The sequence below is a fragment of the Fistularia commersonii genome, chromosome 13 (genome assembly GCF_037954325.1).
Source record: "Fistularia commersonii isolate RoL2024-O1a breed Wild chromosome 13, RoL_Fcom_v1.0, whole genome shotgun sequence".
In the NCBI taxonomy this organism is placed as follows: Eukaryota; Metazoa; Chordata; class Actinopteri; order Syngnathiformes; family Fistulariidae; genus Fistularia; species Fistularia commersonii.
Window position 1 is genome coordinate 4,154,612 of NC_141296.1, and position 26,291 is coordinate 4,180,902.

A 26,291-nucleotide genomic window follows, 5' to 3' on the forward strand; every position below is an offset into this window, starting at 1 on the left:
TGTGGTATTTTCTGGTCGTCCAATTCTTTTTTCTTTTTTTTTTTTTTTCCAAATCGTAAATTTAATTAAATAATCAATAATTTTTATCATTTACTTATTTTGTAGCAACTTTAGCAATACATCATTAAATAAATTAAAAAAAAAATCACAAGGGAGGACTGGGCAGAAAAGACGGGAACCTTCTTCCTAAATTGAGTCAAAGATCGATTTCATTTATTAATTAGTGATTAAAATTCTAACTGAGATTAAAATTGGATTGAGATCGAAGATCCTCCATCATAATTATATGAAAAAAATAAGAAAAGATAAAGCATTGTATACTCTCTGCCAGTTGGTTGAGTGGCGACCACACAGATCAACGGCTTCATAAGCGGGTTTATGCCCAAATAGCTTCACGCCACCAAATAAAGATGTATCTTAATTCTACATTTGTATCAATATTGCTGCTATAAACAGTGGCATCTGAATGATTTGGGATTTATCAAAGTTATAGGAAGATTGTGTCCCCGGGCTTCTTTGCAAGGGGGAATTTCACAGCTCGCGGACATCACGAGTGACGATTGTTGTAAGAATATATGTATGGGTGGCTGACGGCTTGTGTCAGATTATTAAAATTTCTGTCAGAAGTGACCGTGTCGTTTATTACCATCCCAAAATGGAAAATGCGTAAGATTAATCTTCACGCCTGGATTAGGACGTATGCATAAAAATCCATCCCGGACATAGACAGGCCGTGCATCGGATTTGCCGAAACGCGCGGATGCAAATATATCCGCGCGTACAAAACTCGTCATTGGTCTTCATGTAAATGTCATTATGGGTCAAATCTGATTTTTTTTTTTAAAAGGCAGCGTTATAGTGACACAAGCTATCAATATATTCATTTTTTTCCCTTCTTAACGCTGTACGATAGTGTAGTTGACATCAGAAACATGAAACTGTCACAAACCCAGCGTCAGTTGACATATTATAAATCGAGTTAATATTTCTTTTTTCCCAAATTGAACTCGGGCAGTAAAATAAGATAAAAACCGAGGTGAAACCTGTAGCGTCATTCAGGTCATGCAGTTGGCTGGTTAATCAAAAAAAAAACCCATAATAAAATATGATTACATCTTGCCATTCCAAAAGCATCAGGCACCATTGAGCACGAAATGAATATTTAACCGACACATTTGTCTTTGTAAAAATCATCTGACAATTGACAACTAAAACTCTGTGTTTTCAAACAAGCTGTATTAACGTTATGTAACGGTGATCTGTCAAAAAAATACTGTATTGGTCTTTCCCTGTTGTAAACAGCGCTCATTCACACACACACACACACACACACACACACACACACACACACACACACACATTTGCACCATCTGCAAAAGCTCAAAGCTGTTGAAAATGTAAACCGCTAATCTCACAAGGGCCTATTTCTGCTGCTTTTAGCTGACAAGTTGCCACAATTGGAATCCTGGATGACACTTTCTAATTAACGAATACATCTCAAAAAGTCTCTCCCTGCATTTTTTTTTTTATAAGTTCTCCTGCAAATGTTATGTGAGCTCCCAAAATGTTCTGCTCCTCCTCTCTTGAACAATTTGAAAAAAAAAAAATGTATATTTTGAATAAACCACTCTGCTGTTGACGTAACCGTGTCGCGTTTTGCATTCAGTCGAAACGCCAAACTTGGGTTTTTGTTTTTGTTCTTCCTCGCGTTTTCAATGAAATAATAATACTTCGTAATGGCAGTGCAACACAAAGTACAACTCGGAAGTACTCCGGAGTACTTACGATGAGGGCGTGTTCTCGACCCATGGTGATGACGGTCCGGTTGATGATCCTCAGTAAAGACACCACAATATCCTGGATATGTTGAAATGTGTCTTCCTGATGGGGAAAGAGTGAGAAATAAATAAAGTGGAGAAAAATAAAAGCACTTTTCGCCTAAAAACCTCAAGCTGGAATTGACTTTTTTTTTAGTGCGTGTTGCATCAGAACACCGTGAAATAAAATCAAATTCAACTTTTTTCATCTTAGAATTCACGCCCGCGCCTCCACGATGCGAACGAAGGAAGATCGCGTAAACAAAACCGACGAGAGGACGGTGTCTTTTTCCCGACCCTCTGATTTAATTACATTTTTCTCATTAAATAACTTCCTCCGGCAAGCTTAGATTCAAACTACAAGTCTGTGAGGGACGTGCTCGGGTTTTACCGTTCTTTTATTTGAAAAGGAAAAGGATCAGCCTCGCATTTCGATGAAAAATGTCTTAAATTATCAGCTTCTCTGTCGCCGAGCCTTGAAAAATCAGCGATGCCGCGATAGAGACATTTTAACGTTTTTACTTTTTAACATTAAATTTTTTGTTTTACGTTGTTACGTTTTCATGTTTTTACATTTTTAAGATTTTATGTTATAACGTAAATTTTTTTGTTTCATGTTTTTATGTTTTAACATTTTAACGTTTTAACGTTTTAACGTTTTAACGTTTTTACGTTTTTACGTTTTTTCGTTTTTTCGTTTTTACGTTTTTACGTTTTTACGTTTTATCATGTTATCATTTTTACGTTTTTACATTTTTACAATTTCACGTTTTTACATTTTTACAATTACACGTTTTTACGTTTTTACGCTTTTACGTTTTTACGTTTTTATGTTTTTATGTTTTTATGTTTTTATGTTTTTATGTTTTTATGTTTTTATGTTTTTATGTTTTTACGTTTTTACGTTTTTATGTTTTCATGTTTTACGTTTTTATGTTTTTATGTCTTTACATTTTAACATTTTTTTTAACATTTTTACGCTTTTGTGTTTTTACATTTTTATGCTTTTACATTTTTACACTTTTATGTTTTTACATTTTTACACTTTTATGTTTTTACATTTTTATGCTTTTACGTTTCTATGTTTTTACCTTTTAACGTTTTTATGCTTTTACGTTTCTATGTTTTTACCTTTTAACGTTTTTATGCTTTTACGTTTCTATGTTTTTACCTTTTAACGTTTTTATGCTTTTACGTTTCTATGTTTTTACCTTTTAACGTTTTTATGTTTTTACGTTACATTTTTTCGCCTAGACAAGACTGAGCTGCTCTGTCTCCCAGGGAAAGGTTGTCCGCATAGAGACCTGGCCAACCACAGGAATTAAGCCCAACCACAACCGCGAGTAACCTGGGTTCCGTCCTAGACAACCAACTGTCGTTCTCAGCGTACGTCACCGCGGTCGCACATTCCCGCAGATTTGTCCTTCACAACATCAGGAAGATTCGCAGATACTCATCCGGGCTCTAGTCATCTCTCGTCTGGACTACTGCAACGCCCTCCTTGCCGAAGCCTCAGCGGTGACCATCAGGCCTCTGGAGCTTATTCAGAAAGCAGCAGCCTGTCTGGTGTTCAAACGCCCCCAAATTCTCCCGCACAAATCCCCTTCTTACGTCCCTACACCGGCTTCCGGTAGCCGCCCGCATCAAGTGCAAGTGCTCGGTGAACGGGACGGCACCATCTTATCTCCAAGTTATGGTCAAGCCACATGTCCCTACCCGTCCCCCCAGATCTGCCACCTCTGGGCGACCGTCCACCCCGTCGCTCCGAACCCCCGACTACTGATCGAACCGGTCTCGGCTCCTCAGTGGTGGAACGAACTCCCGAAAAAGGTCAGAACAGCGAGGGCGATGCCCATCTTCCGCCGAGACCTGAAAACATACTTCTTCACCAAGCACTACCCTGCTGATCACACTTAGCCCCCCCTCAACCCCCAAAAGAAACAATGGAGAAATAAATGTATGTATGTATATGGTTTTGAGATGGCTATTTAGTAGAGTGGTGACTTCCGACTACCGGTACTTTTGGTCTTCAATGATTGTGTTGCACTTTTTTTTTTGAACATTTATTAGAACAGGTTCCTTAACAGAGTCACACACATTCTTACAAAACCTCATAACAAGATACACATTATACAATATTCTTTATAGGTCACTTATTTCCTCACGTATTGCACTTTTTCAAGTAACCAACTGTGGGCACGTTAAGGCCTGAAGTTTGCCGTCACACAGCTGACGGTTCTGCGGTTACAACGACAAATGCGCCAACCGGGGTGTGTTTAATATTTACGACCATGCACGGGGGGTACTTTGGCGGTTTGTTAAATTGTTCTAACATATTGCAGAGCGCATTTTTTTTTCACAAATTTTTAATTTAGTTTTAGAACTGCTTCTAATACTAGCGGGTTCATGCGGCATCTTCTGTGGAAATTTAATTGATTTAAGATGAATTTGTCTGTCTATAAATATATTGCTCAAAAAAAATTAAAAAAGGGAACAGTTAAGCAACAAAATGTAACTCCAGTGTAACAATCACACTTTTGTGAAATTAAAGTGTCCACTTGGGAAGCAAACTGATTTATTTTGACTTTTTTTAAGGACATTACATCCAAGTTGCCAGCCTGGCGTGTGTTTTTCCACCTTAATTTGGAGTGTGACTCCAAATCCAGACCCCCATGGGTTCATGCAGTTGATTTCCATGGATCTTTTTTGTGTGATTTTGTTGTCAGAACATTCAACTATATAAGAACAAAATATTTAATAAGAATATTTCATTCATTCTGATCCAACATGTATTATTTTTGTGTTCCCTTTCTTTTTTTTTGGGCAGTGTACATTAAATATCATTGTGAGATCTCCATTGTAAATAAAGAGCCATAAAAAATATGATCCAAAATAATTTTCTGATTAATTCCTTACTTGTTATCCATATAAGATGGATCAGCCTGTTGTGTGTTTTATCACTTTAATTTTGAGTGTAACTCCAGATCAAGACCTCCTGGATTAATGCATTTAATAATAATAATTTTATCATTTTTTTTGTAATAATTTAATACATTTTGTGTGATTTTGTCAACTTTGTAAAGGGCTGAGTATTCAAATCAGAATATTTCATTCTTTCAGATCTGGGTGTTATTTGAGGTGTTCCCTTTATTGTTTTTGAGCAGCGTATCAGACTTTCAGCTACATTTTGTTTGAAAAAGCTTTCATTTTCATACAATTTAAACCCTTGGCTGTCTAAAAAAAAACATATTTTACATCGTGACACCTAAGCTATTTCTTTGTCCCAGATAGAGAAAAAAAAAATGAAAACTGACATCCAGCATTTACCAAAGTGATGGATACTTCAACATGACTGAAAATAGTTGTTTTAGAAGCAAATATTTTTTTACTGAAATCAATTGCCATTTACCATCTTAAGCCTCCGGTGCTGGGAGACACTAAAAGCACGGCCCTTTAGAATTGTTGTATTTGTTATTTTCTTTAAAGATACCAATGCAAACTTTACTCTAATCCTTATAGCAAAGGAATACTTGAAACTGAAATTACACTAAACAGATATTTGACACTTGTTTGATCTCGGCAATCGGTATAGCTCTTGAATATATATATATATATATATATATATTTTTTTTTTCTTTCTATGTAACACCTTAGGGAAGAGCAAACAAGCGTTCATGCGTAGCACAAACACACAGACCTCAAAACATTTGCCGGCGGATTAAACTACATCGAGGGACTCGACAACTTTGAAGCGGGCGATGTTTATGAATACATCTGCTGTAGAACGCTCAATTGAAAAAGAAACAAAAAAACAAAAAAAAACAAACAAAACACATATGAATAAATGTCCATTTAATGGACCAATAAATATGACAGGAACAAATGCTAAAAAGCTTAGCGTTCTATTTATTTTTGATTTTTCATTTATTTCCCATAGTCATTCTCGCATCCAAAAGCAAATGAACAAAAATGTATATATATGTATATATATGTATCTATATATATATATATATTCATGCATACATATATATGTGTGTTTGTATTTCAATATACATATACATATATAGAGAGATGCATATATGCATCTCTCTATATATATGCATATGTATATATATATATCTCTATATACACACACACACATACGTATATATACACGTAAAAAATATATGTATGCATGGATATATAGATATATATGGATGCACAGTATGTATATATGTGTGTACATATATATATACACACACATACAGATCAGTCGTATATATATACATATATGTTTATATATATATATATATATTTATACGTATTTATGTATATGTATGTGAACATATATACATATACATGCACGTATATAAGAATGATATATATATGTGTATGTACATATATATGTACATACACAAATTATATATTATAATATATATAATAATAATAATAATAATAATACATGGGATTTTTATAGCGCTTTTCATGACACTCAAAGACGCTTTACAAGTAATAATAATAATAATATAAATGATATAAATGAATGAAATATAATATAATAATTGTATATATAATAATATATAATAATGTATCTATATATATATACAAATTTACACACAAACATTATTCTATTATTCTTTTTAAAGTTTTATTCAATTTTTTTTTTTTAAATTATTTTTATTCTTTGACATTTACATTTGATGCCGCTACCCCACTTGCACCCCAGTCGCCCCTCGCTCGGGGACAAATACAGTTTTTTTTCTATTTCTGATTCAGATTGTGATTCTGATAAAATAACCTTCCGACAGCCTCTGTCACCTGCTTCCATTCTTTACCTCAGTCATTAATGTAATCACATGCCCTCCACTTCTCTACTCTAATAATTACTTCTCCCACTTCCTCTCTTTTTATAGCACGTTATTTTAATTAGTGCCGTCAAAACAAGATGACAAAAAGCAGCGCTTTCACTTCAAACACTCAGCATGCTGTCAGCAGCTTGCAGCTGCAATTAAAAATCCCAGCAGCAGGACGCCAGTGAGATATTTTTTCGTGTGCAAGTCTGCACCAAATCTGCTCGGCTTACGTGTAGCAACACACGCAAACTAAAAATCAGATAGATTGTAATTGGTCAAGGCCTTGCTTGATACTCCCAGCTTAGGGCTATTTACTTTCCCCCGGAGGCAGGATCCAGCCGGACGGCAGGACGCTCGGGGCAACTTCAAATTCAACCCAGGAAATGCTGTCCGACCGATGAGCCGAATAAAGTTTTCCTTTCATAATGATTTAACACAAAATTCATAATACAGCCATCCTTTATTAATTCTGATCAGATTGAATGATGCTTTGGTATTGACCACAAAATCCTACATACCTGTCATTTGTGAAAAAAAAAAAAAATATATATATATATGTGTCTTTATATATTTATATATATTTTTTTTACAAATGTCCATTTTAATTGCCAAAATATATATATATATATATATATTTATATATATATATATATATTTTACAAATGACAGGTATGTAAGATTTTGCAGTCAATATATATATATATATATAAATGCATGTAATGCACATTATTGTATTCGGCACATGAATGTAGAGTGGACCCTCGCTTTTCGTCGGAATTACGTTCCAAGACCCCCCGCGAAAAGTGAATTTCCGCGAAACGAGACGTGATCATTTCAATGGTATTTCCAAAATATATTAACCCTCAACAAACATCACTCAACCCTTTACGAACCCACAATGGACTGTACAGTATTACGCTTCCCAGGCTCTTATACAGTGCACTAAACACTTTTTGATGATTGTAACGTACAATAAACATCGAAATACAACAGAAAATGTACAGCATATGAGCTTCAGGTCGCTGTCTTGTTAATGTTAGCTTCATCTTTCTATAATGGCGGCAAACTTCAAAAAAAACCTCTGCCTTGCTTTAACATATCGAGAGGTTTTATCTTTTTAGCAATAGTCAGCATCTTCCAGCTAGGCTTGGGGTTGTACCAGAATTTTGGGTAGATGTTTAGGAGGTATCGTAGAAGGTGGGTTATCACAAAAAAATGAAAGACACTTTCACAAAGTGGACAGTATTCACGCTTACGGGAATGGCAGCAAAGTGGACCAGGACATGTATGCTTGGTACAACCTACAAGAAGGTCAGCTGCTTCTCTCCACGAACCAATCAACATGAGGAACAGAACAACATCCTCAATCAGCCAATAGCAAGCCAATTATGGATCTGCTTAGCCAATGTTATTCCGTATGAGATCTGGTGTTGGTACAATGGTGGGAGCGAGAGTTCACGGTGCATATCTTTGTTTAGCAAAGGCGATCTCGTACATTATTTTATTTTATTTTATAAAATTAACTTTAGTTTACTATTACTGTGTTTTTTGATATTTTTTTTTTCTTAGGCTAGAATATGGCTATTTCATCACGAAAAAAATCATTACTGCATCAAAAAAAACACTAAAGAACGATCAATCGCGAGTACCGAATTACAAAAAACATCCATGAAGTAGCGAGGGTGCGACAGCTGAACTGCCAAGTAGCGAGGCTCCAGGTTATATAGTTATGAAAAATCTCTCTCTGCATAAAGCTACCAATCTATTGCAAAGATTGTTACAGCACATTTAACATATTATAATGTTTGTTTTATGATGTTAAGTCGATGTTATCATCGGCTTAAACTCTTACGTTCAACAAATATTGCAAGCCCGGAAAATAAACGTGCCATTATTAACATTGATCTTTTGCGCCGCGCTGTAGACGTAGTGGTTAATCTCAGAAACACACACACTTCAGCAGCATCTTTTAATTGGCAAATTATTAATTAAAAAAAAAAGCGGTGTAATACGAGACTAATGAGATGGCTCATTTAGTCTTTTTGGGGCTTTGAGGCTTTTAGTTTAATTTTACTACATTTTTTATTGTTTTTTTCTTCTAGATTATGGCTATTTCATCACAAAAAAAAGAAAACTTTAAATACAGGATATAGCGAGGGCGCGATTTCATGAATTAGAATTGTAAATAACCACTTTGTCTTCTTTACTTCATATAGTTGCCATGTTTCTTACCACATCAGTCCTGCTCAGAACCCGCAGAATGCTGTTGAGAAGCTCCAAACTGTTCCTCCTCTCATCGTGGGGCCCGTCAGCCATACTGGCCAACGCCTTGCTCAACTCCCGCAGCATCATGGGCAGCAAAATATCACGGCAATCTGCGAAAAGACGACAAAACCCGCAGAGAAAATGACGCTGCAGTCGCCTCAGGATTCACTTTGACAGGCAAATTCGCAGAAATTAAATGGAAACGCAAAACGAGGGACTACAAAATGTTCTCTTGGCTCATGGTTGAGAATGTAAGAAATTCATTTTTAAGGTGAATTATTTCTTCAAATGTTAGAACATTTCAAAAAAAGACAAAAACGTCGTGTTAATCCCCGCAGGTTTGTTTTCTCCTCTCTCTCTCTTTTCGGGATGGTTCATGAGCTCAGAGCGATCACAACTCCATCATCGGAACGTAGAATCATCGCGTCTTGGAATTGTTTTTATTTGCTGTAAATGCAATTACTATTGTTATCCATCACTTCCAATTCCTCACGGAAAATAGTTTCCAGTACACTTTTCTTTCATTTAACATGCTTGTTGAGCCGCATTTTGTAATAAACATCCAAAATGTAATAACTTTTTCATTTCATTTTTGTAATAAAGCCGTATTTTGTAATAAAGTGCTGTATTTTGTAATAAACTGCCCCAACGCATTTTGTAATAAATTTTGCCGCATTATGTAATAAGTTATTACGTATTAAGAAGATAATTACGAAATGCACTTTTTTATTCTCTAAGAAATGTAATAACATGGTGCATTATGTAATAACAATTCTAAAGCATAGTTTATTTGTTTGTTAATTGTATTTTATTTTAGTTTAAAGTATTTGTAAAAGCTAAGCCTATTATTAGTATCACTGTATTAGCCTAGTAGCAGTACTTAGCTATTACTAGCAGAACTTAGCTATTACTACTCTGTTAATGCAAAGGTTGGATTAACAGAGAATATTCTAGACATTCCATGTTATTGCTTTTCCGAGAGAATAAAAAAGTTGCAAGAGCGTATTGTGACAATCTTCTCAAAATGTAATAACTTATTACATCATGCGGCAAAATTTATTACAAAATGTGTTGGGGCAGTTCATTACAAAATGCGGCAATTTATTACAAAATGAAATGAAAAAGTCATTACATTTTGGACGTTTATTACAAAACGCATTGTTATTTCAAAATGCGGCTCAACAATGCTGCTGTTGATATTTTGCATTGCCGTCAACTGTTATAACGGTGAGTTTGATTTGATAATAACCCCCTCTCTGTCAAAATTGTTGGCCAATCCTTAAATGGATTGATACTTGAGATGGATCTGCATAGAAGCTGCGTCTCCCTGGCAGTGAGTGATGGTTTTTGCTGAAAGAGGAAATTCAGCTGCAGGCCAGAATGCACATTTCTGAGATATCAATCAGGTATCTGTAACAGTTCCATGCATGAATGCTGCTCCGTCAGTCACTCAGTCAGTCATGCTTTCCTCTTTTTTATTCCCCATTTCTGGGACAAGTATCACATGCATTTGTAATATAAATATGTATAATCATGCATTGTATCACTAAATAAAAATATTCATATCATATAGCTTATTTCGTTATTTTTTTCAATATATATTATAATAAATAGACCAAAACATCTATCGACCAGTCTTAATTGAGTGCGAATATAGTATGTTTTTTGTAATATAAATATGTGTAATCATGCATTGTATCACTACATAAAAATATTCATATCATATTGGTTATCTAGTTATTTTTTTCAATATATATTATAATAAATAGACCAAAACATCTATCAACCAGTCTTAATTGAGTGTGAATATAGTATGTTTTAAACCACTTAAATTAAATTAAAATGCATTTTTTTTTTAATTTAATGAATTGATATTTACTTATCTACAACGAACTACAACTTATTTTAAAGGCTTTCAAAACTCAGAGTTTCCCTCTGGGAGAGCGGCTCCAAAGTCTTTCTGCTAATTGTGGCAAAATAAATAATGTCCCGAAGCATAAGCTTGAGCTGAAGTGAAAGAAGGTTTGGAAAGTACGAGACATAATCATGAAGTTCTAAACCCGAACCAGTCTCAAAATCATACACTGACTTTTTTTTTTTTTTAATAAACGCTGAAAGTTTCAAAAGAAGCCATAAGAAATATGGCTCAAATATTTGACGGAAAAAAAGATATCCATATAATCTGTGATCTTGGAAACTCCAAACTAAATTTAAGTATCTGTTTGGAATCATGTTATATACCTAATGTTATAAGATAATATATTTTTAAAGAATGTCCCCTTTGGGGATCAATAGAGTATATCTTATTTTAGTAACGAATTACATTAGACTTATGAAGTTTATAAAACAAAATGCAATGCTAAAAATATGATGATTATGATTATTATTATCATGATGATGATGACGACGACGACGACGACGACGACGATGATGATGATTATTATTATTATTATCATTGTTATTATCATTAGTGTTGTTGTTGTTGTTGTTGTTGTTATTGTTGTTATTATTATTACACATGTAGCTTGGTCCTTAAACAGCCATGTTTAGGATTGCGTAACCTTTGCTAAATTTGAGAACAGAAATAGGAGCCCAGATTATAATCCCAGAAAATAGTTCAGTGTAATAGTTGTGAAAATCATTTCAACTTTTAACTACTAACCTCACCAACTAATTGACAGGTATACCCAATCCTAACCAGTTATAAAATATGTAACTAGACTTGCAGGGGGGGAAAAACAAAACAAAACAAAGTATCGAAGATCACCGGCTCGTGAAACAAAATGATTTACTTTCATATCAAATAAAATTTACAATGCATTCCTTCACCATAAACCCTGATCATCTCTCTTACTGTGGTCAACGGTTGACGGAGCCCATTAGAAGCTGATCCTGGCTGATGCTTGTTAAGGGTTCATTACTAACCAAGCCAAAACTGCACGCCCATGGAGTCGACCTCCGTTGGAATTAACTTTGTTTCAGCTGGCCACCTCCCTTAATGTGTTTGGTCTTTCCACGCACATCTTCAACTCCTATTTTCTTCCAAACGAAATGAAAATAACGCCGATAATGCTAAGTTCTTTAAACGTAAGAGAGCTTCCAGGGCCTGGATGCACCGCCTTACCTGTCAGGGATTCAATACCCCGGTGCCAAGAACCCTTGGAAAAAAAAAGCAAAAAAAAAGAAAAAGCTTTTGTTGAGAAGGAAAGTGGGTTTGAAAAGCAGTGTCTGTTCACTGCGCTACTGTCCGCTCCAAAGTAAGGGTTATTTTTGTGGATTTTTTTTACTACTGAATACATGAGATTCTTGAGTCAGTGCAGAAAAAGAGTAGGACTGGATTATCCACTTTGAAAAATATTAACTTTAATATTAGTATTATATTTTAATTTTAATTTTAATTTTAATTTTAATTTTAAATTCAATTTCAATGTTTATTTTAATTTAGTTTTAATTTTAATTTTAATAAATAATAATAATAACATACAATTTAATAATTAACATTATATTTTAATATCAATATTAATGTTAATATTTTTACTATTACTTATTACTCTTATTCCAAATAACACTCGAGAACCCGGTGTGGCGATGACCATCTCCATGGTAACCCTGAATAATCTCTTCAACTTTCCTAAACACAAATTTTAAGAAGAGAAAGGTCAGTCGTAACTATTGCATTAAATAATTTTCAAGGCTCTTTTTGTATTTCGAATGTGTGTGTATGTGTGTGTGTGTGTGTGTGTGTGTGTGTGTGTGTGTGTTTTAGATAGCTGAAAGCAACACGCCCATTATCTCCAGCCACTGTTGCTATGGTGACAGTCAATTGGGTTCTCTTTTACAAAACTGTAATTTAGATGAAGACGGACCAGACTAAGTGGAAAAACTTCCTATTTATCAGTCGTCGACAATAAAACTTTATCGGCGGAGTCTGATTTGTTGTCAAGCAGAACGGCGTTAAAAAAAAAAAAAAAAAAAAAAAAGATTAATTTAAAAAAATGAGGCCACCGTGCAACAAATACTCAGAATAGGTCACAGCATAAGATAAAATGGACACTTGTTTAAAAGTCATACGGTGTGTTTCCTTATGGGACCGGTGACTACATAATAAACTGTTACTATTAAATTGCTGGCATGTTTAGAGGATAGGGAACACATAAGCAGGATCAGATTTGAAAAAAAATCTAATCTGGTGCAGGGAGATTGCTTCTCACAAGGGACTTCCCCCCATTTCATGCACAGCCTAGACCTGCTTTAAGAGGCAGAGTGTTTTAACCATAAAACAGATGCACTTTCCTTTGCTATTTTCATACATAAAGCAGAATTCATAATAAGTCTGTCCTTGTGCGTTGCTATTTTTTTTTTTTTTTTTTTTTTTAGCCTGAAACCAATCACCCCACCTATGTATATCCATGAGAGGGAATAATACAACTTGTCATTCTGTGTGTGTTCCTCCACAGGCAGAATGTAGTTCCAGCCGCGTTCAGTCGATAGCCGGCTCTAATCGACGCACTGTGATGAAATTAAACCTTAAATGATCCACCCTTGAGCATTTTGATCACTGCAATTTCATCGCCTCCAGCAAAACAGTCATTTCTTCTGTAGTTTTTATAAGCCGCGGCCGTCCTGCAGCAACTCCACACATCAGAGGAGAGCAAATTTGAAAACTTGCTGTATGTGTCTGTTTTTTTGAAACTTTTTTTCTGTAAAGATTTGCTTTCTTCTGACTGTTTACTTAGCATAGATAGCTAATAATTGATAAAAACACATAAAAAAAAAAAGAAAAATCTCACCGATCGCCCTTTGATTTTGACGGATCTGTCGTTTACGTTTCTTCTAAAAAGAATGAATTTTGCGGTAATCAAAAAACTCCTCATACCCGGTGGCCAAAAATGATCGGAGGCTCACGTTGCATTGCATTGTTTAACTTCCCCGGTTGGCTTTCCAAACCTGCATTAACATTAACAACGTCTCTTTCTGCTGCTTTTGTCTGAACGCTGCATTTCTCTCAGACTTCTTTGAAACTGCACTGCAACCCACAGGGATTAAGCCTTATAAGAATCTTAATATAAGGTTCCCGACTGCAAGGTCGAAGTCATTCTTCAACAGGGTATTTGAAGTAAATGTTGTTTCAAGAAACGCGGGCTGACCGAATATCCAAACCCATATTCAGATATACCAGGACAAACTGATGCGGCGTTTCGGAAAACTACATTTTATCCGTATATTATTATCAAGTCTCATTTTTTTTTTCTTTTCCATTCTGTTGTCTATTGTTATCCTTGCTGTCTATTTATTTGTGAATATCTTTTGCTATCTTTTAATTGTCTCTTTATTCAAATTGAATCCCAAATTTATTGATACTGTTATTGCTGCGCTGCTGAGACAAAAGAATTTCTCCAGTGGGGATCAATAATATATATCTTATCTGAAAGTTTTTTCATATTAACTACCATCATTTCTGGACTATAAGCCGTTACTTCTTTCACACGTTTTGAACTTAAACAGCAATGCAGCAAATTTATGGATTTTTTTTTTTTTTTGTGCAAATAAGCTTCATTTAGCATAGCATCATATTAAATTACCGTGAAATTTACGATTTTAATGGTAGGAAATAGCGATCGGCTGGAGTAGGACAGAACGAGGGCAAAAAATAGATGGATGGATGGAATTTTCCTTGTGTTATTTATTATCGCTATACACTGTTTGGAAAAAAAGCATTTCCAGTACGTATTTGTGGATGTTATCAGTATGTATGTAATTAAAAGTTACAAAAAAATGCTTCTGTGTAAATATCTCACATTACCATATGGACACCTGCCGCCTATATATGTACACATATATTTATTTTGTCCTTTTTAACTGGTCCAGCACGATAGGTGTGCTCAATAGTCTAGAAAATACAGTATATAATATCTGCTTATATTTTATTTCCTATTGTTGGCCTGTGCATTTCACACCGGAAGCTGCGCTAATTTTTAACGACAAACACTCTATATATTGTCTAATACTGTTTATTTTCGAATGCTGTTTACATTTCTGCGTATTGTTCCTCGCACTATTACTATTGCACTTCTATTATTCCTTATTTATCACACGCATCTAGATGCACTGTGAAGGACAAAGTAATTGTACAGGGAAACACATTTCCAGACCGCACATATGACAATAAACATTTTAAATATTGAATGAAATCGGGTTCGCAAAATGTATCATTGAAAAACATTCAGCACTTAAGTTATTTCCGCCTTTGCATGTCGTGCACGTCTGCCCTTGTGATTCCTGGATTTTATCGGTTGAGGAATAATAACCCAGGATTTCAAATAAATAAACTGAATAAACCGCATTATTGTGAGCAGAATGTAGGACAAACGGAGACGAAGTACTTCAATGAACGTCAACCGCGGACTCCTTTTTCCTGGTTCTGCATGACTGTGTGATTTAGTCCCGCGTTGTCTGTCACAGCCTGTGGCACAACAACGCATTCAAATAATTTGGCATTGTGCAGAAGGAAAAGATTCGCCACCAGGCACTGCTGCCTGTGCCAGTGCCCAATTGCATGCTGTGCTTTATGGGGCCGATTAGGACTATTTCAACTATTCCACGCGTATGAGTCGATTTTTCATTCATTAGTTTTTATGCGCGGGCAAAATAGCCAAACTAGTCATGTTAATTGAACAAAATGAAAATTCAAATTTAACTATTGAAATTTTAGGGCAAATGATTTTACTTGATAATAATTAAAAAAATCATTTAAATGATTATTAAATAATAAAAAAAATAGGTAATAATATTACAAAAAGGTATTATTTAAAAAAATAATTAAATAATACTCTTAATAATTATTGAATAATATTAAAAAATAATAATGATTAATAATATCTAAAAATAATTAGTATTTCAACTATTCCAAGCGTATGAGTCGATTCTTCATTCATTCAGTTTTTATGAATGGGCCAAGTAGTCTAACTAGTCATGTAAATTGAACGAAATGAAAATTGCAATTAAACTATTGAAATTTTAGGGCAAATGATTCTACTTAATAATAATTAAATGATCATTTAAATAATTATTAAATAACTAAAAAAAAGGTAATACAATAAAAAAAACAACTAAATTATTATTTAAAACATAATTAAATAATACTCTTAAAAATGATTGAATAATATGAAAAAATAATATGTTTTTATGCGTGGGCGTGTTTTATGCATAGTTTTTATGCGTGGGCCAACTAGTCCAACTAGTTATGTACAATAGAACAGAATGAAAATTGCAATCTAGCTATTGAAATTTTAGGGAAAATTATTTTAACTTTAAAAATCAGTAATAATCATATAAATGTACCAACATTATTTTGTTTATAATCATCAATACAAAAAAAACAAGGAAAAAAGGTTGTTTTTTGAATTCAAGTTGATTGAAAATACTCATTAATAATAATTGAATAATAATTTAAATAATGATTAAATAATATCTAAAAATAGTTAATAATATCTAAAAAAAACAATTGAGCAATGATTTAAAAAATAATTCAATAATAATTTAAACAATTAATGAAATAATATTGAAAAATGATAAAAAACGATGTTAAATTATATTTGAAAATATTTAGTATTTTAACCAGTCTACACGTTTGAGTTGGTTCTTCATTCATTAGTTTTTATGTGCAGCCCAACTAGTCTAATTAGTCATGTAAATTAAACAAAATGAAAATTGCAATTTAACAATTGAAATCTTATGGCAAGTTATTTTAACTTTAGAGTCAGTAATGATCATATTAATGTAGCCACGTTATTTTGTTTGTAATCACCCATACAAAAAACAAAAGGAAAATACGCATTTTTTTTTACTTACTAATACTTACTAATAGTTAAATAATAATTTAAATGATTATTCAATCATATTTAAAACGTAGTTGATAATATTACAAAAAAGCATTAAATAATAATTAAAAAAATAAATAATAATTTGAATAATTATTAAATAATACAAAAAGATAATAAAAAAAATATTAAATAATATTTAAAAATATTTAGTATTGCAATGAGTCAATGCCTCTTTGCGTCGATAAGAGAATGAGGTTAAGTGTTCGGGTTGTCGATCGCAGATCCGCCGAAACTGGCAGGCAAGCACACGCAGGGCGGTACTGATGGCTCAGCATCTCTTCCTCCGTTCCATTTTTTTTCTTTTTTTTTTTTTAATTTGACAGCCGAAAACAAACTACACCCCGTGATGTGAAACCGCATTTTTTTTTTTAAGACTTATCTTAATCAAAGGTAGTTAATCTTTCTTTTCAACCTTTCATTTTTCTCTCTGTTTATTTGACATCCCTTGGCGAGGCAACACAGGATGCCGGCGCGGGTCTTAATGAGGGAGGTTGAAAGCGCAAAGACAAGTAAATCTTGCGAGGCAAAAAAGGGAGGTTTGGGACGGCGCCATCTCCCCACTCGGTTATCACTAAACGTCTCTCTCAGCAAGTTTTTCATCTTTCCTTGTCACTATAGGTGTCCGCTTTCATCCACTCTCCCCAGTGCTTCATTTTATCATCCATTCCCACTTCCCCACCCTTATATTCAAACCAGATATAAAAGGGAATTTGCCAGATTGTCAACACTTCCATTTTTTTTTCTATTTATAAATATCAAATATCTCTGAAAAGTAGTCGTTTGCAGACCGCCGCACTCAACCTTGCACCACACCGTTCATATTTATAATAATGTTTACTATCATCAGCTCATATTCCAATGCACTGCGGAAAGCAAAGTAGGAATTTTACTGTACAGGGAAACACGTTTGTGCACCTTAAGTGTCACAATAAACGTTTTGAATCTTAAATCTCGAATATTGATTCCTACAGATATTTGTCTTGTTTGTGTAAATACAGGAAAAAAAGGACGGGTTGATGATTTGTTTACCAGCATCGAAGTTTTAACTGCCCGAATAACTTGGATAAAGCCAAAGATTGCGGAGAAATCCCGAGAGCTTAATAAGAATGAGAACAACTTTATTTATCCCGAAGGAAATTGTTGTGCCAGAGTTTTAAGTAGAACATAACAATAATAAATAATAGTAGGAAATTGTATAAACAGTAAAAAAAAAAAAGGGGGGGAGAATAAGAAGTACAAATAAAACTATAAAGTGTCAAAGTCAAGGCTATAAAGTGTTTTAAGGTCTTAAGTGCAAAGATTTGAAGATTCCCTGCAGCTGAAGGAAGAAGAATTAAATTACATCTGAAATGTAAATAATGCATAATTCTAATTACCGACCAAGATTTTGTGTTGTAAAAGAAGCATGTACAGTGATTTAAAAAAAAAGTGTGAGGTATTGTATTTGTGTGACTCCTAAATTATAATGTCAAAAACATGTCTCGTCTTTTAATTTAGTCAATCCGCACGAGTCAGCCACCAATTAGGAGGAGGAAATAACCGCCTACTTCCCCCGTGGAAGAAAAATAAAGTTTTAAACCTGCCAAAAATGCTCTTCCAGCCACATCCACACCCGAATATGTTTGGGGCAAATAATATTTGTGGCTGAAGCTGCTGAACACTGGGGCGAAATTACGGAGTAGTCTTAATGGATGAATTAAAGCAAAGCATAAGTCAGATGAAAAAGAATATGCAAAATACAGATTTTAAAGAAGTTAACTGTACCGTTAGAAAGACCGAAATACCGTTTTGAATTTGTTCGCGCTGCGGTTTTTGATAATGAACTGAAAAATTGTTTGAAAACCTTCCATTTTTTTATACCGTTTATCCCGCGGTCAGTGTGGCAGGGGTTCTGGAGCCCGTCAAAGAGGCGGGTTCACGCTGGAAAAACAATCGTCCGCTCTTTCCGATCGACCCGCTGCACGATTTTTGGAGAACGTGCAAACTCCACATATAAAGGCTCCCCGCTGGAAACATATTAGTAGAGGGAATGTCATTGAGGCGTGATAATATTGTGGTTCGTTCAGACCTAGAAACTAAACTAGAATGGAAAAAAAAGCACCAGAAGGGGCTAAAATGTCACTTTCTTGCTGAAGTGAGCCGGATCGGACACACTCTGAAGCACGGGTGGGCAATTATTTTGGCCGTCGGGCCACATTTCTAGTCCGACTTGTCACGTAAATTGAACAAAATGAAAATTTGCAATTTAACTGTTGATATTTTAGGGCATTTTATTTTAACTTTAAAATTAGTAATGATCATACAAATGTACCGATATTATTTTGTTTGTAATCTTCCATTCAAAATTAAACAAAATGATCAAATAGTTTGTTTTTTTTTAAATTCAAATTGATTGAAAATATGAAGTAATAATTAAACAATAATTTAAAAAGTCCTTAAATAATATTTAGAAAATATTAAATAATATTAAAAAACTATTAAATACTATTAAAAAAAACTATTAAATAATATTAAAAAAGCAATAAAATAGTATTAAAAAAACAGCTGAGTAATAATTGAAAATATAATTGATTAATTATTTAAATAATTTAAATAATATTTAAAAAAACTATTAAATAACATTTAAAAACAACAAAATAATATTTAGAAAACAACTGAGTAATAGTTTAAAATATAATTGATTAATCATCTAAATTATTATTGAATAAAAATAAATAATAATAAATAATATCTAAAAATATCTAAAAAATAATGTAAAGAATATTTAATAATATTTTAATACTTAAAAAAAATAATTTAATAATGATTCAAATATACCCAGAATATAGTTTGACGGGACGGATAAAAAAGCAAAAACGAGCCAGATGTGACCCGCGTGCCATAAAATGCCAAGGTCTGTTCTACAGGAAGGGTCAGATCAAGATGTTCTGAGGAGACCGAGGTTGTTTTGTGTTTGTTTGCGGCTCTTTAAGACCTTTTAGTGGTCGATGGCAGCCAGCGCGCTCTTCTTGGGGAGAATGTGCTAGTGGGTCGATGCCAAGACTGGTGAGGTCAACAAGGTCAACAAGCTAGTGAAGAACCTGGACCTCATTTTCAATCAGTGGCGGACGGGAGGGTGAAGGACAAACCGGGAGCTTTCTTGGATAATCCAAGAACCCAACGCTTCGGACACCCCTTTATGCCCGCGACCATCAGACCGACAATAGCAGGCTGGACGGCACGCAACTTGTCCTTGTCGGTCTGGGCACATTCACATCCTGCTTATTTTTGTTTATTTTTGTCATCGCTATTGTCACTTTGTTTACGTTCTTATCCTTGTCGTTGTTCTCTCTGCCGTCTTAGAGGTAGAGCGATCGTTTTTGGAAACGGTACGATTCTCGTCTCCCCAAAATGTGTCAAAGTGTTGTTGAGCATGAATTACAATAAATTGTTATTCTGCATGTCTTTTGCTATTGTGACAAAAGAATTTCCCCTATGGGGGTCAATAAAGTTAATCTTCATTAAGGTGGAAATACAAGCAAATAAACATATACAAGATCTGAAAAATCTTTATGTGTAATGAACTGTCCCTCTAAAAAATACGTGACAAATGAAGATTCAAAATTAATATTAAAAAAGAATTGATCATATTACACCCTAAAAATATTGTTGAGTTAAAAGAGGAAAAGTTGCCACTGTGGGATAATTTGCCTCTAGAATTTATTGATAATTGGAGGAGGTATAATGTTTACAAGGCTATTGGTGGCTATTCTGGTTATTAAATCAATCTTTTTAATTTTGCCAGTTTTTTTTTTTTTTTTTTTTGCTATCGTTTTTGTGTTTTTTGATAGAAATAAGAAAAAGAAAAGATAATTTGAACAATGTCACTTGATGTTTTTTCATCAAAAAAATCATTTTGTTTTCAAATTTTGAAGCAAAAAATACATTGCAAAGCTAGTTTTTAATTCTCTCCTTGCTTGTTTTCTTTTTTTTTTTTTTTTGAAACCCACTGAATAAAACCCTTAGATGCACGTGAGATGCACGTGAGAAAAAAAAAAAAAGATTTGATTTCAGGCAGGGGGCCACAAAATATTGTTTTGAAAGTCTGAGACTTTTGCCTTACTGTTTGTGTCCCACAGATTAAATCAATGGGAATGGGACGGAAAAAAGAAAAAGACTGACTCCGTTCTCTTCCCCTCAATTAGTCTCATCCGTCTTTCTTTCCTTCCATCATTTTTTATTAAGAGCCTCTCGTTTCGCCGTCTCTGGAGACGCTGAATGACAACAGCTACTCCTCTCTCTCGTTGACCTTCCGAAATCATCGGCACGCAGCCCTACAGTAAGCGCGGCAATTTGGAGTCGGCCAAAAACCCTTTTTGGCAGATGGCTCATCTGTATAACACACACAGCGGGGAAAAAAAAAATATACAACATCCATTCATAATTCTGACAGCTTTGATAGACAGTTCTTATTGGTAGTTGGTGAAACTGACCTCACAGCAGTTAATAGACCCGGCGTGGAACATAATCAACATTTGGTGATTTGACAAAAGCTTCTGTGTTTGGAGTATGAAATATGAGGTTAGCACGAAACATGGTATTTTGCTCTATATACCAGTGATGTGCAGTCAGTAGAGGCAAGGGAGGGGCGGGCCTCACCTGTCATCATGGAAATAAAAAAAACGGAAAATGAAAAAATAAGTAAAATCGTTATATTTGTTCGATGATTTGTACTATATAGTTATTTTCTACGTAGCTTCACCATTTTTAGTTATTTACTTTCAAAATCGCTGAAAAAAAATTCAGATTTACCGTTCAAATATGAAGAAGAGACGTGCGGTGACGCGGCAACCAACTGAACCCACTATGGATTGCGCGGTGATTCTGCTAACTGTGCTAGCATGCTATGCACTGAGACTGTAGTGAAAACACTTTTAATATATGAACTAAATGTCCATACTTGAGCTGATGTGTCGAATGTTTTTCGTCAACAACTGTAACGTGTTTCTCGTAATCATGAAACGACTGCGAAGAGGCATTAAGTGAGGCACGCAGTGACCGTGCCTCATGGTAGGGGGCACCGCTGATCCCAGGGATCCCTCTTACTACTCGGCCGCAGAATAATAGAATTAGAAATAGTAAGCTACAGTAAACAGTTAGTAAGTCAAGTGCGATCCAGTTATAGCTCACAAACGGTGAGGGATGAATGTAAATCTCCTTCAGCTTCTCGACTTTTTGGCCCAGAAGGATCTCATTCAAATTGTTCCCGACGCGACAAAGTTGCTCCAGCCGCCGGTCACCGTTCCGGCTACGACAACATCGGCGGAGCGCTCGTTCTCGGCACTGAAAAGACTAAAAACAAACAGTCGAAACAGGACCGATCGAAGACGTCTGTCTTCACCGGCGGTGATTTCCATTGAGACAGAGAGAGTTTTGAAACTGAAAAAAGAAACAGAAGACTTCTACAAGCACGTTATCGATGCTTCAGAAGGAGCGACGCATGGACTTCAATTATAAGTAAAGGTAAGAGATAATAACGTTTTTTTACATGTGCTTTTTTTTATGCTACAGTTTGTATATGTAAAGAATGCTGATATGATATTTTAAGCAAAACACATCAACTACTACCAATAAAATGGTGAATAAGTTACTTTGTAGGGTTCATATGTTTATAAATCTGACGGTGATGACGTCAGTGCCTCACCAGCCGTGAACCTCACTGCACGTCACTGCTATATACAATAAAAAAGGCATAAATAATAAAGGTTTCCTTGACAGCCATTGTTATTCGCCGCAACCTATGGTCCCAACTTAAGCGCTTTCACGCCTCGGGGTTCCACTTCGCGGAGCAAACCTCCCGATCTGCGATTTGAAGACGAAGCCAGAAGGAATCCGTCACATGTGTGAATTTAATTCTGTATGTGGAAGGAAACCATGTTGATTATTCTAGTTTTAACTAGAATAAACTCTCACCGATGCAGATCAATTGAGAAAGTGGGGATAACTGCGCTGAGATCACTCAGAACTGATTAATTCTCGACCCGACGATAACAATACATCACTCGATCAGATCCAAACGGGCGCTGGAATTCATCTGTTAAGTAATTACAGCAGGTAAAATGCAGCGGCGGGCGTGAACAATGTCAACAGTGTATAATGCACTGCAGCAAATGGAAGCCATTTAAGTAATGAGATTGCTGCCATCTATATGGATTGATTGACTATTTTAAACAGGGAGGGAAGAGAAGCGACATATTTATTTATCAAGGCATAGTTGTTTATTTCAGGTAACCCATAGGTTTTCCCTGCACGCAGATGGTTGGCGCTACAAGCTCGGGGGCACGACTGCAGTTTTACCGCAGCTGTAGAGACACGGGAGGGGAAATGTGGGTTAGTGGATTGAAAAAAGGGATTTTGACCAGCTTTGAGCAAGAGTGGGCAAACAAAATGACAGACTCATCCCTCCAGACCTTTGCTCTTTGCTCTCCATGATCCCTTGTTCTACTTTTCTCTTTAGCGGCGTTGATGCGCTCAATCTGTTCCAGTGATTGTCTGACGGCGTTATAATTTGCTTAAAATGAGCCATAATGGGCATTGGATATATCTGTTTTTCTATATCAAACCACATTTCTCTGCACATTTGCCTGCATTGGTACGTGAGGTTAGTCTGTGAGATCCTACTGTGGCTATAAGCTATAAAAAAAAAAAAAAAAAAAAAAAAAAAAGCTGTGTTTCAGGGTTAAAGGATAACGTATCAATTGCTTACATTTCTTACATTTATGCAAGAGTAAATTATTACATTGTTGAATAAATAATTCCCTTAAGATTGAGGTACCCTTAGGATTTAATTTTTTTTTCTATATTTTTTGCAGAATATTTCAATGCCTACATAACCTGCAAATAGCGCAATTATGATATTTTCAGGAATTTATTCTTCCATAGGAATAGAAGAATAAAAGGGAAAATACCTGACGTGTTATTTAGTCTTTTGTTTCTGCCGTCTGTCCAACATAGAGCGGTAGACGAGTGGTATGAACGTACACACGCGCGTACGTGCACGTGCACCCTTCCATAACATATCAATTGCTTACATTTCTTACATTTATTGGAGAGTAAATTATTACATTGTTTAATAAATGAATTCCCTCAAGATTGAAGTACCGCTACAATTTAATTTTTTTTCTATATTTTTTCCAGAATATTTCAATGCCTACATAACCTGAAAATAGCACAATTATGACTTTATTTGGGATTTTATTCTTCCATCGGAATAGAAGAGAAAAACTGAAAATACCAGACGTGTTATTTAGTCTTCTGTTTCCGCCGTCTGTCCAACATAGAGCAGTAGACAAGTTGTACATACATACAAGCGTGTGCATGTGCACATGCACCCTTCCATAGCATATCAATTGCTAACATTTCTTACACATATTGGAGAGTAAATTATTACATTGTTTAATAAATAAATTCCCACAAGATTGAGGTGCCCTTAACATTTAATTTTTTTTTCTACATTTTTTCATGAATATTTCAATGCCTACATAACCTGCAAATAGCGCAATTATGATATTTTCAGGAATTTATTCTTCCATAGGAATAGAAGAATAAAAGTGAAAATACCTGACGTGTTATCTAGTCTTTTGTTTCTGCCGTCTGTCCAACATAGAGCGGTAGACGAGTCGTACAAAGATACACGCGCACGCACGTGCACGTGCAGCCTTCTATAGCATATCAATTGGTTACATTTCTTACATATATAGGAGAGTAAATTATTACGTCGTTAAATAAATGAATTCCCTCAAGATTGAAGTACCGTTAACATTTTTTTTTTTTTTTTATACATTTTTTCCAGAATATTTCAATGCCTACATAACCTGCAAATAGGGCAATTATGATTTTATTTGGGATTTTATTCTTCCATCAGAATAGAAGAGAAAAACTGAAAATACCAGACGTGTCATTTAGTCTTCTGTTTCCGCCGTCTGTCCAACATAGAGTGGTAGACGAGTCGTACATACATACAAGCGCGCGCATGTGCACGTGCACCCTTCCATCATTTCCTCAACGCTTGTCAGTGCTTTGACATTTTTTCCCCAGGAGAAGCGAGCTCAGGAAGCTGCTCCAGCAGACACTCCGACAGACAGACAGGTAGGGTCATTAAATATGTATTGCAGTGCAGTGATAGGACACCGGGGGACATTAGCCATGATAAATATATCATTTATCTGTGCTGCATATTTCAGCTTCTCAGCTTCGCCGACAAATGGCACCCACCTGATTGGGATCTCGGCGCTTAAATGTATCTCAATTAGCATGAGTGCCAACCCTCATTTGGTGAGTCACGGCTCAAGATGGAAAGCATCAGTGTATAAATACACGAATAAATAACCAACACGCCACAAGATTGAGTGGACAGTGTAGAAGAGCGGGTTCAATTTCACCTTCTGTTGCCGTGCACGTTGGCTGACAAGAGGACCTTAATCGGTGCAGTTTGATAAACCGATGCCAAATATAAATATACAGTAAAACCCTCGTTTATTGATGGGGCTACCTTCTAAAAATAACCGCGATAGACGAAATCCGCGAAGGGGTGAGCTTTAGTTTTTATAATTATTATAGAATATAATAATCCACCATAGAGTGAAACCAAAAATTAAAACCAGCAGCTCAGGTATCTTTAAAAAAATAAAAATATAAATGTTTTCTCCCAAATAACTGATAGTTTTTAGAAATACTGTACAGTAAAATTATATCTTTTAATAGTCAATATGTTATTTAATAGTCATTTTCTTATTTTTCTCCTTCTTTATGCAACATTGTTATGTAACAACCATCAACATTTATGTACACAAACAAGGCGCGGAGATTGTTGACCGCGGTCGACCGTCCTGTAGCCAATCAGGATGCAGAACACAACGTACTGTGAAATAAAGCATAAAAAAAAACTGCACTACAAAAATCCGCAAAACAGTGAAGCCGCAAAAGGTGAACTGCGTTATAGCGAAACTGTTATCTGCAAACTGTTATCAACAAAGTGGACAGTATTCACGTTTACGCTTTTGAATCGATTGCAAAATCCTGCACACTTGTCGTTTGGAAATATGTATATGTATGTAATGCACATTTTTGCATTCAGCACATGAATGTGGAGTGGAACTGCAATTTTCGCGGGAGTTAAGTTCCAAGGACTTCCGCGAAGTAGAGATGTGATCATTTTGATGGTATTTCCAAATATATTAACCCTCAACAAACCTCACCCAACCCTTTACGAACCTCCTGCAAATTGTTATCAACCCACAACCCAACCTTTTACAGTGCACTGAACACTTTTGGATGATTAAACGTACAATAAACATTGAAATACAATAGAAAATGTACAGCAAATGAGCTTCGGGTCGCTGTCTTCCCAATGCTAGCTTCTTCTTTCTTAATGTGGACAAACTGTAGATTCCTTAATGCTGTAATGGCGGCCAACTTCAGCAAAACTTGTGCCTTCCTTCACCATATCGAGAAGT

General features: G+C 35.1%; 1 protein-coding gene across 3 annotated transcripts in view; it reads right to left on the reverse strand.

The window, feature by feature from the left end:
- Positions 1 to 26,291, reverse strand: part of dock2 (dedicator of cytokinesis 2) — a 130,241-nt gene that overhangs the window by 65,795 nt on the left and 38,155 nt on the right. For all 3 annotated transcript variants that reach the window (XM_086157748.1, XM_086157745.1, XM_086157747.1), the window contains 2 exons: positions 8,882 to 9,024; positions 1,786 to 1,881 (listed from right to left, as the gene is read on the reverse strand). In XM_086157748.1, the coding sequence (XP_086013874.1) occupies positions 1,786 to 1,881; positions 8,882 to 9,024 (239 nt within the window). The remainder of the gene's footprint in view (positions 1 to 1,785; positions 1,882 to 8,881; positions 9,025 to 26,291) is intronic.